Source organism: Girardinichthys multiradiatus, chromosome 4, assembly GCF_021462225.1.
Source record: "Girardinichthys multiradiatus isolate DD_20200921_A chromosome 4, DD_fGirMul_XY1, whole genome shotgun sequence".
Classification (NCBI taxonomy): domain Eukaryota; kingdom Metazoa; phylum Chordata; class Actinopteri; order Cyprinodontiformes; family Goodeidae; genus Girardinichthys; species Girardinichthys multiradiatus.
Genome location: NC_061797.1, coordinates 24,576,529 through 24,588,552, shown reverse-complemented (window position 1 = coordinate 24,588,552; position 12,024 = coordinate 24,576,529). Strand labels below are relative to the sequence as shown.

At 38.3% G+C, this 12,024-nt stretch overlaps 1 protein-coding gene across 1 annotated transcript in view; it reads left to right on the top strand.

The window, feature by feature from the left end:
- Window positions 1-12,024, top strand: part of strc1 (stereocilin 1) — a 32,828-nt gene that overhangs the window by 12,163 nt on the left and 8,641 nt on the right. Inside the window, exons 6-18 of the mRNA XM_047363429.1 lie at window positions 3,149-3,214; window positions 3,336-3,446; window positions 3,559-3,713; window positions 4,701-4,887; window positions 5,916-6,031; window positions 6,327-6,456; window positions 6,570-6,752; window positions 9,774-9,812; window positions 9,912-10,097; window positions 10,265-10,405; window positions 10,794-10,855; window positions 11,229-11,364; window positions 11,464-11,552. Coding sequence (XP_047219385.1) covers window positions 3,149-3,214; window positions 3,336-3,446; window positions 3,559-3,713; window positions 4,701-4,887; window positions 5,916-6,031; window positions 6,327-6,456; window positions 6,570-6,752; window positions 9,774-9,812; window positions 9,912-10,097; window positions 10,265-10,405; window positions 10,794-10,855; window positions 11,229-11,364; window positions 11,464-11,552 — 1,601 coding nt within the window. The remainder of the gene's footprint in view (window positions 1-3,148; window positions 3,215-3,335; window positions 3,447-3,558; window positions 3,714-4,700; window positions 4,888-5,915; window positions 6,032-6,326; window positions 6,457-6,569; window positions 6,753-9,773; window positions 9,813-9,911; window positions 10,098-10,264; window positions 10,406-10,793; window positions 10,856-11,228; window positions 11,365-11,463; window positions 11,553-12,024) is intronic.

Here is a 12,024-nt window from a genome sequence, read left to right as displayed (position 1 = left end):
ATATGTCATTCCCAAGACGAATTGATGCTGTATTGGCCGCAAAAGGAGGCCCTACACCATACTAATAAATTATTGTGGTCTAAAACCAGGTGTTTCAGTTTCATTGCCCAACCCCTGTAGGTGAAATAACAAAATGATACTGATAATTAAGTCTGTAACTGTTATCTGCATCATATAGCCTACGTAGGAATACTATTTTTCCTTCAACAGTTAACACAAAGCGTTAAGATATTTGCCATATTCATATTTTAGGTGTGAGGTATATATTTTTATATAACTGTATATGTTTGAGTTCCAAAAAACAATTACATTTTTTTTAACTGGCTAAAATTGTATTTCTGTTCACCATTTACATTGTTGAAAACATTTCCTTCTGCTGGAGATTACCTGAATATTCCTGATTTCTGCCTGAAAAGCCGTAGACCTCTGTCTCTGTCTAGGGTCTGATCTGGGGATCTCCCCCCTTCCCCTCCTTCCTCAACCTTTTTTGCAGCTTGGAGCTCTTTTGAGTGTGAACTATTTTAATATGTTTCTGTAAACTGGCAGTGTTCCCACAGTAGCAAATGACTTTTCTGCACACATCATGTGGTAGTGCCCTTCTCAGCTATAGTAAATAACGTCCACAAAGCGCTTCTCTTTCTCTCCGCCATCACGGGCTGCTGTTAGTGCTCTCTGCCGGCAGAGCAGGGAGGGGAGGAGCAGAGAGCAGAGAGAGGTGCGCTGTTTGCACAGAGAGAGAAGATATGCTCCACTGAAGTTCGACGTGTTGTGGAATTTTCTTATCAAAGTGGGTAGAAGTTGACTCATAACAAGAGAAAATCCGGACTTTGTCTTGATAAGTTTTATTCAAAGGCATTCAGCAATTGAAAACCCTGACACTGAGGTTAGTCAGTGAAACAGAGCCCCGATCAACATTTACACACAGTATTTATACCAGAACATGACAGTGTTATCTCAACTTCAAAGAGTCTGTGTTTTATGACCCCAGACCCTTCTCGGGTTCAGAGGTGACAAAGTTATCTGGGAACCCATCTGTCCTTCCCAACACATCATCCTAACTGTGGGTTTTAACCATTAAACTTCTGATAATGGCTTTTACAGCTTACTCCCTAACACAGATGTTCACAGGAGTGAGGTAACCCAAAGGTCACACACTTTGGAACACTTAATAAAAGAATTTCCATCACAGACGTAAATCAAGAAATTAGGTGGACGCATAGAAGAGAATCTGAATTTAAAGTATTGATCTCACCATGCTAGTATCAATCCGATTGTGATCCTTACTTGGTGTTATTTTTCAGCGTGAGGAATGTCATATGTGGCATGTGTGTGTGTGAAGTCAGGAAAATTTCATGTGTCTCACACTCAGTGCATGAGGCTTGAAAGCTCTGTACATTTTGTTGAGAGTCAAGTACTTTTATTAGGTTGAAGACAGCAATAATGTGCTGAAACCTGTAGAACAATTAGTCATAGTAAAGATTAGACATGAGAATAACTGCTCCCTTCCTTTTATTCAGAGTGATTTTCTGTGTAACTCTTCTAGTTTATTATTGATGTAAACGCATCAAATCAGTTTTCATTACTGCGTATGTACAACATTTGACCTCCAGCTTGTTGCTGGTGTCTGATTACATTACCGTCACTGACACTGATCTGATAAGTCTGTCCAGCTTGGTGTAATCTCTACAAGGTTACACCTAATTTAACAATGACTTTCAATATTGTACAAACCTCCAGGGTCATCATAGCTTTATACTTTGCTGCCAAGGAGACGATCTTACTTGTAATAATTTAAAGGGATTTTCAGAAGCAGTTTTTAAACCTTTTGCTGAAGTTTTTTATTTGAATCTTTTTGTCTTTTCACATTGAGTCCTGTCCTTTCATGGTGCCCAGAAAAAATATACAAACTCCTTAAACTTTTCTACATTTTGTCACATTACAGCAAATGTCAGGGTAATTTATTTGGATATTATGTGATAGATCAACACACAAATCATGCATATTGTGAAATGAAAATTTTTGATAAATGTCGTGTGGTGTGTTTCTTGATCGTCATCATGCTGTTTGTTCATAAATGTTATCTAACAAACGTCAGGGGGCTTTAAAGAGAAGTTGCATTTACACTTGGGCTCTATTTACAACTAGATTACTTTTCAAGACAGTTGCACTGCACAGTTGGATTTTATTTAGGGATATCAGAGGACAGGGGGTTGAATACTAATACAGGGCACACATTTGTGCTACATTGTGCTGGTTTATGTCATAAAATCCCTATAAAATACACTGAGGTTTTTGGTTGCTGCAGGTGAAAATTTGAAACTTTTAATGGGTAGTGATATCTTTGCAAGGATCTGCATCTTACCATTTCAACTGAACTCTGACCTTTTAATTTTCATTAGGAAAGGGTTCTGCATTTTGGTGTAAAACCTGCCTTGTGGCACAAAGCAGAAACATTAGCACAAAACTTATTTTAAAAGGAATTCTTGGAAAATTTGGTGCAAGCTGTTTGTCGGTAGGATACAGTTTGTGTGAAATGTTAGCTGCATCTTCAAAAAATTTATAATAGCAGATGGATTCATTGAAGGATTGTGCACTACTTGGGTCCTAGATTTTTCTCTCTTTGAGATTTGTTTAATCAGCTTTTGACAGAAAGAAATGGAAAATGTGCTTTTCTTCATTTGCCAAAATTGTTTTCAGTAAAGACTGTTAACTTCACTGAGATTTTGTTTCAAGCAACATTTCACCTTTTCTTTATACCTTGTTGGTGCACAATAACTACAATATGTCTCTTAAACAATTATATCTTTTTTATTATTTCTTTTTTGTAGATGCATCTTGAAAAAAGCAAGGACCAAGTTTTTTACGAGCTGCTGGTATGAAGGTACCTAAAGAAACAAAGTAACAGGGACAGTGGTCACATAAAAGGAAATAAACAGAAAATGAAAGGGAAAAAACAAAAGAAACCTTAGAAAAACCTTCAGTATGAGTGGAAGATTTTATAGTGCTCAAAATCACAAAAATTAAAGTTTGTTCTCTGGAAAGAGTAGCTTAAGTATAGTTTAAAACATTTTCACCGTAGCATATGTTAATGATAAACCTGTCATAATTGCTATAAAGCTGTGTGCGTGCGTGTGTGTTCTGGCTGCAGACAGTACTCAGCAGCCTGCTGCAGACAGCAAGAGACGTGACCGGCGATGAACTGCGTTTCATCAAGGTTGGACACATCCCCAGTATCTGTACGATTCTACTGATCTCTGATGCTACTGTATGATTTATCGTTCCTTCACTGTTTGATTTTGACCTTTCTCTGTGTTCTTTCTCCCCCTGCCGTGTAGGAGTACTTCCATTTGCCTTTAAGCAGCCTGCGGTCGGTGCTGGCTGCAACACATATCAGCACTGTCAGAATGGTCCTTCAGTACTACAACAGATTTGAGAACACCCTGCAGGTGATTCAACTTTCAACTGAGCAGTCACTGTGTACCTGCAGCCTACTTTGTTAGTCCTCCACTTCTGTTTGCCTTTTATTTTCATTGACTGTACTTGCTCCTTTTTTACCAGTTATCTGATGAGTACCGGTCTGTCATGGTGTCAGTGCTACTAAAGACCTACCAGGCAACCGATGATAAACTTCTGCTTGAGCTGGGCTCTCTGCTGGCTGCAGCCAGTCCAGCTGATATTAAGGCACTGCCGTCCAAACAGAACAATGTCAATGTGTAAGTTATAACGTCAGCTGTCATTTGTAATGGGTGCATTGCTCGTGAAACCATTTGGATTTAATAAAGTTTCAGTTTAATTCAACAAAAACAACATAAATGCAGCATCATCGGTTTGCTTTTGCATAATTTTAGTTCTAAGTGGACTAGTGACTCAAAGATTGTATTTCTTGTTACTGGACTTTGGTGGCTCATTTCCGCCATTAATTTAGTTCTGTCCATCAATATTAATCTTATATGCCTTAAAGGTATTTTCTCACATTTCTAAATCATTAATTTGTGATGTTCCAATCACTTCCTTCGCCACAAGTGTCTAAAATCCAGCGCCAAAGCATGCAGACTGCTTCTCCAAACGTATATCAAAGAATGGTTCGCTACTATTCATTAGGTTCAGTATGTGTGGACACAGCACTGGTTCATCCACTGAGATTAAAAGCCTTTTCTGCCCAAATAGTGGTGATTTTTCCAGTTACATTTAATCGTGGAGTCTCACTTACCTACATACAAACATTGCACTTCTCTCTGAGCACATCTCTGGTTTCAGCCTTCTGTGAGAACTGATGTGTCATTGTGCCACGAAATGCAAGCCACATGCATTATGTATAGAAAGTAACTGACTAAATTTCAGTCTTTGAAAAGGCTGCCTTTTTTGTTTAACTTTTTCACTTGAAGGAATATTTGTTTGGACTTTTGGAAATCAAGCCTAAATCTAAAATGGGAAATCAGGAAATGTGACAAACAGCAGTCAGCTAAGATTACAGTTTATGTAAGTGTCAAAACAGCTAAGCATTAAAGCAAAGTGCTGCATGTTTAACAGATGCAAAACAAAAATATAAATTAAAAGATTTTCTCTTAAACTTGTTAAATTGTTTATTACAAGATGTTTGTGCCTTGATTTCAGGTTTTGGTAATGATAATTTTAAAAAGGCCACAGTAAACATGTCCCAAGCTTTAACAACATTTCTGATACCTTTGTTTTCCTCCTAGGCTGGAGACCATTAACAGAAACTTGGACAGAATGAGTTTGGCCCAGCGAGAGGCATTCGGCTTGTGGTACAACAAAGTTATGTCTCCCTCCAGCATCACTGGAGGTCATCAATCCCTCATCAGGGACACAGGAAACCTGATCGCCTACTTGCCTTTCCATAGTTTCCAACACCTCTCAGCTGCTCAGGTAACTTCCCTTTGAACTCTGACACCTGGTTTACATCTTCCAGAAATTTCCACATTTGTTTTATTAGTGCCTAATGAAACTGATCTCAGCTTTCTAAAAATGTGGATTAATCACAGTTAATTCATGATTTATAAGGGGGGCAATTATATAATCACATAGTGCCAAGTTTGTTTGGATAGTTTTTTCCTCACTTAAAAGCTAAAAATCACAATTGAAATGACAGAAAACAGCTTTTTATATTATTTATATATTATCTTTGTCTAATTCTAAAATCTTATTAATGATCTGAAGCATCCAAATGTGACAAAAAGACCAAAGAAATCTGTCAGGAGACTGTGTTTTGCATTTACACCACTGAATAAAATGAACTGAGGAAAGCAGGGGATAATTGTTTGAAAAGTACCGTCTCATGTTGTTGCTTTGTTTCTCTGCTTTTGCACATATAATTGTGCACTTAGAAAAATTGCATCTTCCAGCATAATTGAATTGATTAAACAACAGCACATTGACATTTCCTGGTATCCCTTACAAGGATGTTTAAAATGAATGCACCCTTTAGTGCAGTAGCATAATCCCATACAAACACTGACCTTTTAAGATTTTTGCACCACTCTCCTCATTGTGAGAGTGGGTAAGATAATTTTTTGTCACACTTCCACTTCAATATTAAATAATGCTCTGGCTGTACATATTGATAAACCTTGCTGAGAACAGTTTACTACCTTGTATTAATGAAATGCTCTCTTATCTTTCTCATTTTGTAGACAGTGTAAAATGAATGGGCCTCTGTGCCACATATGTATACCAAATTATCACATTAAGAGATTTGTTAAGAAACCAAGGGATTTAGTACAAAACAGTTAATTAATTTACTTAAATTCAAGGTTAAATCTTCCTATTTTTTTCAATTGAGATACATTTCTGAATGCTTTTTACACCAGGAGTGCCAATCAATGTGGAGGGAGCTGTATACTAGTTTCTATAGTCTTAACAATTACAATGTTTCGGTGCTTTATGTTTATCTGCAGCTGTTGGATGGTCTGGATGTGTTGCAGAGAAACATCCTCTCTTCTGTAAAGCAGGAATTTATTGCCAACAGACTTATTGGGAGCTACAGGAACCTGACAGCTAAGGACTTCATCAGGTTTGGATTTCAATATTTTTCAAAACGTTTTTTCCATAGACATTTAAAATTTGATTAACATGTTAGTGATGATTGTTTCCCTATATAACAACAGACTTTTGATCATCTATCTTTTAAATGCTGTGACATAGATAAAAAATGAGAATAGCTGTAATTGAAGAGATTGCTATTAAGTTATAAGAATATGGACTTCTACTTATGTATTTGTTGATAATTTGATGCATATTTATGTTGTTTTTTTTCTTTTTGTAAGGTGTTTTCCAGGTGTGTGTTAAAACAGTGTTTATAATTTCAGATTGGGAAATCTCTCATGCCTCGCAGATCCAGTGGACCTCCTTGCTTACAATAACACTGAGGCCTTCCAGGTCATCCAGGAGAGCATTATGAACTGCATGCTCAAAGGACTCAGTCTTCCCAGTCAGCTGGTAGGAGCGGATAATTCTCTGCTTTTCCTATTGTTTTGTAGTATATATGTGATATGCTTGGTGTTGTATCTGACAACAAACAATGAGGGAAAAAAGCCATTTTCTTTTTCCAGGTTTCAGATCTCTTACTGAACAACCCAGAGCTTCGGATCCCATCCTCACTCAGTGCTAACCGACTAAAAGAGCTCGCACCACTCCTGCCCTCGCTAGGTGTGACTTTCCTGAATGGTCTGACGGAATCCCAGCTGTTCTCCGCTCTTCCTGGACTCAGCACCATACCATTTACTCCGATACAGGTAGAGCTGAACTGGACAGCAGCTGTCGTTTAATTGAACTGTAAAGAAAATGAGCTCCTCCTTATTGTTTTAGACAATCATGATTAAAAACTGAGCTAAGAAGTGATGCATTCCTTAGAACTGAAGATTGAATTACTGCAAGCTGAGGCAGATGGCTGTTAATCCTCAGATTGCTTCTGCTGGAGGTTTCTTCCTGTTTTAAAGGAGGTTGTTCCTTTCCTCTGTAACCCAATAACTGCTCAGGATATGGTACAGCAACTATGAGGATTTTATGCAATCTGCTGGTGTACTTAGACAAGCTTTTATTGTTCGGCCTGAGTCTGAAAGAAATATATTTAAACTAGGTGTACCTGGGCTGTTTGTTATAGGACTGAATGTGAATATGAGTGTTGTAATTGAACAACATTTGTTGCTTTATGTAAAGAGTTCAGGTTTCTTTTTCTTGTGATTTGGTGCTGTAATGTTGCACCTAAAGTTATTAAACCCTCATTGTAAATTAGGTTTGTTGGCCAAAAAGTTTTACCTAAATACTAAACCCAACTAATTTTAAAAGCGGTTTCTAGCCCTTGTGTTGTCTTGCGGGTCAAAAGTGGCCCACTACCATGTTTAGCTGTAGAAAAAATAACTTAAGCTATCTTTTTCCAACTTGAAATTTTAAGACTTTTCCTAAAGGGACCCCATCATTAGAAAAAGTGATACTTTGTTTTTGTTTATGTGTCCATGTGGGTTGTACACCACTAGAGTACAAAGATTGTCTTATGGGTAACTTTTGACCCTTGAATTATAAAAGCATTTAAACACCAGAAAAAAGTTCAAAGGCCACACACACACACACACACACACACACACACACACACACACACACACACACACACACACACACACATCAAAGAAACTGGCAGCAAAATATGGGTGGCCTGTGATGCAAAGTCCAGCTATGCATGGAATATGCAAGTGTACACAGGGAAGCTGCCGAATGGAGCATCAGAGAAGAACCAGGGGATTCGGGCTGTGCTTGAATTGACAGTTGGACTGAGGGGGCACAGTGTCACATGTGAAAAGGAAGATGACCACGGTTGGCACTGTTCGGAAGAATAAGCTTGAACTCCACCCTGCACCCCTCGCAACAAGAGGCAGAGCGCTCTTCTCATCAAAGTTTGCATTCATTCCCACCACTACCCTTGTTTCTTATCTTCCAAAAAGGAACATGAACGTGGCCCAACTGAGCACACAGCACAAGGCGGCTGAAATCAGTGATTGTGAGGACAGGAAGCCAGCCATCATCCTCAACTATAACTGCAATAACTGCAATAAAGGAGGCGTGAACAACCTCGACAAGGTTATTGGAACGTACAGCTGCAGAAGGATGACTGTTGGGACATTTGGGAAAAGCTGTTGTCACCCCGTGCATTGAGAGAAGGGTGCGCCTGCCCCGCACAGAAGCCACTGCAGCCATTGTGGAAGCTGTTCAGGGAGTTGAATATTGTTTTGATCCACCCGAGGCTGCAGCTGGGTCAGTCAAAAGAAAAAGGTGCCAGTTCTGCCCCTGGAATAAGGACTGCAAGACAAAAGTTGTGTGCTGCATATGTGCAAAGCCCATTCTCACGTTCGCACATACTGTCTTACATGTGCTAAATAGAGTTGATGTTAAAAACTGTTCACAAAATCAAGCAACATTTTGTTGTTTTGTTGTGTTAAGAGTAGTTTTATAATTCACTTCCTTAAAAATATAAAAGAATAAACTGTTGACAAAAAAGTTCCAGATTATTGACTTTTTTTCCTTTCAATATAATTAATTCAGAAGTAATTACTTCACATTTATATAATAGCAATAATAAACCTTTACTGTGTAAAAGAAAACTGTTATGAAAGTTGGTTTGTGGTAAAAGACAAAGTGTAAAACTGTTCACTGGTGATTGTATTTTTGTATTGTGTAACAAAAAATACATGATAAAAAATGAATTCAATTGAGTTGAATTGATAAATAACAGGTTGTTTCATCATGCAAAAATTAAACTTCAATTAAGCAGCTTTATTTTGGGGCTTTCATAAGGCGGGTCATTTTTGACCCGTAGGACAATGGGAGTAAACAAAATGTTAAGATTGCACAAGGGCTAGACATTCAACACATAATGTCACTTTAATGCTTACTGTGGTCTCAATTATTCAAGAAAAGTATAACATCCTTTTGCTGTTATGGTCTGCTGTTGGCACCAGCTCCTGGCAGTGTTCCTGAGGAATAAGATTGTTTGTTGAAATTTTTTAAATCCCACCACAGATTATTAACTGCGTTCAAGTCAGGCAACTGTGATGACATATTTATTATCTTCCCGAACTTCTTCTGAAAACAAGTCTTGGTGGACTTTGAGATATGCTTGCTCCTAGGAATCTGGTGGCAGCTGCTCATAGCTTCCATTTTCTACACATACAGGTGGCTAAACATCTAAAGAAATGCTTCCAGCTGTACCTTTTGGAAAATTCCGCGCTATTTTTTTTTGTATCGTCTTTCTTGTTTGTGCACTGATTTCTTCTTTGAACTTTTTGTGCAATTCTCTTGTATTAGACACATGTCTAACATGCAATGAAGTGTTACTGACAGCAGTCCAGGTATGTGAGATGTTCTATCTCAAGTCCACCTGATGAAATCAATGAAGCCCTTGTTTGGCTGCATCAGATGCACCACAAAAGATGACCGCAGCTGATTTGGAAATGTGTGCTTTTATAAAGACTTCTATTCAGGGGGCTGAATAAGTTTGACACTACAGTAGTCACTCGAAGTGGGATCTAGTGTTGATTTTTTGTTTTGTTTTGATAAATTGTTGCAATGTCAGTTTTATTTGACTGTGTAAGCTGATTTTGTGTAGTTGGTTTATTGCAAACACCTGGACAGTTTTTGAATTTTGTCAATGGACCTAATTAGCAGTAGTGGTTGCATAACCTTATGTGCAACTAAACAAACTGTAGGGAACAAAATTTTACTGAGCTTAACAATAACATGTGTTTAATCTCTGTGTTTTGAAGGCATCTATAATTGTGGACAAGCTGTTTCAAACTAACACAGTGAGTTACCTTAAAACTTAAACACTTCATATACTAAACACTGCGTAAAGATGCTGCTTTTCTAGGTTCTAGCCTCACTCCTTCTTTCCCTCTCACCAGCTAAAAACAGGCCAGCTGCAGGAGCTCGGCACTCTCATTGTTGGTGTAAAGACGGAGACCCTCCTGAACCTCACCTCTGACAAACTACTGTCTGCTGTGAAGGCCCTCACCCCACACCTTCCTGTCCTGCCATACATAGATGCGCACTGTCCACTGGAAGCAAACACTATTGCCACAAAACTATGGGTACTCAAGGAGCGAGGCTTATGATGTCACATTTAATACAAAAATGTTAAGTGTTAAGGTTCTACTTTGAAAAGAAGATCTTCAACAAGATTTAACATTTTAAAGTCTAAAAAATTTTTTATTTTAGTTATTTGTTTGTAGAAGTGATTTGCAACATGATTTTTCAGGGCTTCCAAGAGGTTGTCAACTGGTTGGATGATGTGAAGCCTTTGCTCAGATGCACGCCCCTGCTAAGTGTCCTTCGAAGAACTCGCCTGCTTGTGGAAAAACTCTCCAATACGTCCACAAAACCCTGGAACACACAGCAGGTACCACAGAGCTACCACTGAATCTGACAACTTACAAGTACTTTAGAGCTTAAATATAAAACTAGGCTTCAGACCTATTTAATGCTCAACACACTCTCACACCCTGCCTACCACCCATACATGGCAGAGATGTTTTCATTCTTATTGTATTGGTAGCAGTAATGTCAGAAAAGTTGCTGATTTCTTAGTGCTTCGTCTTTTTGTACAACAGAATTGTGATTCACTACTTAATAATTAAGTAATGAACTAGAGGAAAGACTTCATCTATGACATTGTAAAATGATGCAAATAGTCTGCATCTTGATGCCACATTATCCTTGTATCAGATCTTGAAAATTAACAGAAAAGAGATCATGTAGTAAAGCCTTTTTTTCTTTTTATTCTCCAGGCTCAAGCAATTGTCAGAGAGCTGGTTAATGCTGACCCAAAACTAATCAAGCAAGATTTTTTGTAAGTTTATCTTTATTTCTGACATGTGACATCTTTGGCAGATTTCATGTTTTGTTTTTATAAATGATAAAGAGTTGCAGAAATGTTTCTGGAGTTTGTTGAAACCTTGAACTGAGCTCAAATTAATAGCAAGACAGTATAACCTCTTGCAAATCTACAGGAACACACACAAACAAAACAAACCCACTACAATCCAACAGAGTAATTTCATTTTTTATTTATCCGTACTGCTTTTTTTTAATCCCATTTAAAATGTTCAGTTCAACAGCTTTGGTTCCCAATAACCTTAACACATGTAACATGTTTTGTATAAGTAGGACCTGAACATGCATCAGTCTTAGCTGTTGTAGCTCCCCTCTGTGTGTGTATCTAGGAGTCTGGGATCACTGGGTCAGGGTGTGGGCTGCAGGGTCTTACAGGAACAGTTTGGGGCTGATACATCACCTTTGTCTGTGAGGAACATCTTGGCCTTCCTCAGGCAGCAACCTGGTATTCTTCACACCTCACTGGTAACTATAACAGTGTAACCAACTCCTCTTTTATCCTCATTTCCTACAGTGAATGTAATATATACGTATCATGTGTCTTGTTTTTATCCTGCTGGACAGAAAACGTGTGTGCTTGACAAGCTGCACCAGTTTAAGTTCTTCCCTGACCTGCTTCAGGATCTTGGAGCTGAAATAGCTTTATCCATACCGTGAGTCATAAAAACTGCACCTGCACTCTCAGACTCCTAATATTCATATTTATTGGTTAGAAATCTTCAGTGAAATATGACGGCAAAATCTTTGTGCTTTTATCATCCTAGTTGCTTAAAAATGTATCATTCTGGAGCTGCATGTTGCTTTGTTTTCTCTATATTAATGGCCTGAGTTTACACAGGGAGAGATTATCTATTTCTTACTTTTGCTCAAAATATTGAAATGCACACAACATTATGGGTGACATACCAGAGTTCAAAAGAGGACAAATTGTTGGTGCACGTCTTGCTGGCGCATCTATGACCAAGACAGCAAGTCTTTGTGATGTATCAAGAGCCACGGTATCCAGGGTAATGTCAGCATACCACCAAGAAGGACGAACCACATCCAACAGGATTAATTGTGGACGCAAGAGGAAGCTGTCTGAAAGGGATGTTTGGGTGCTAACCCAGATTGTATCCACAAAAT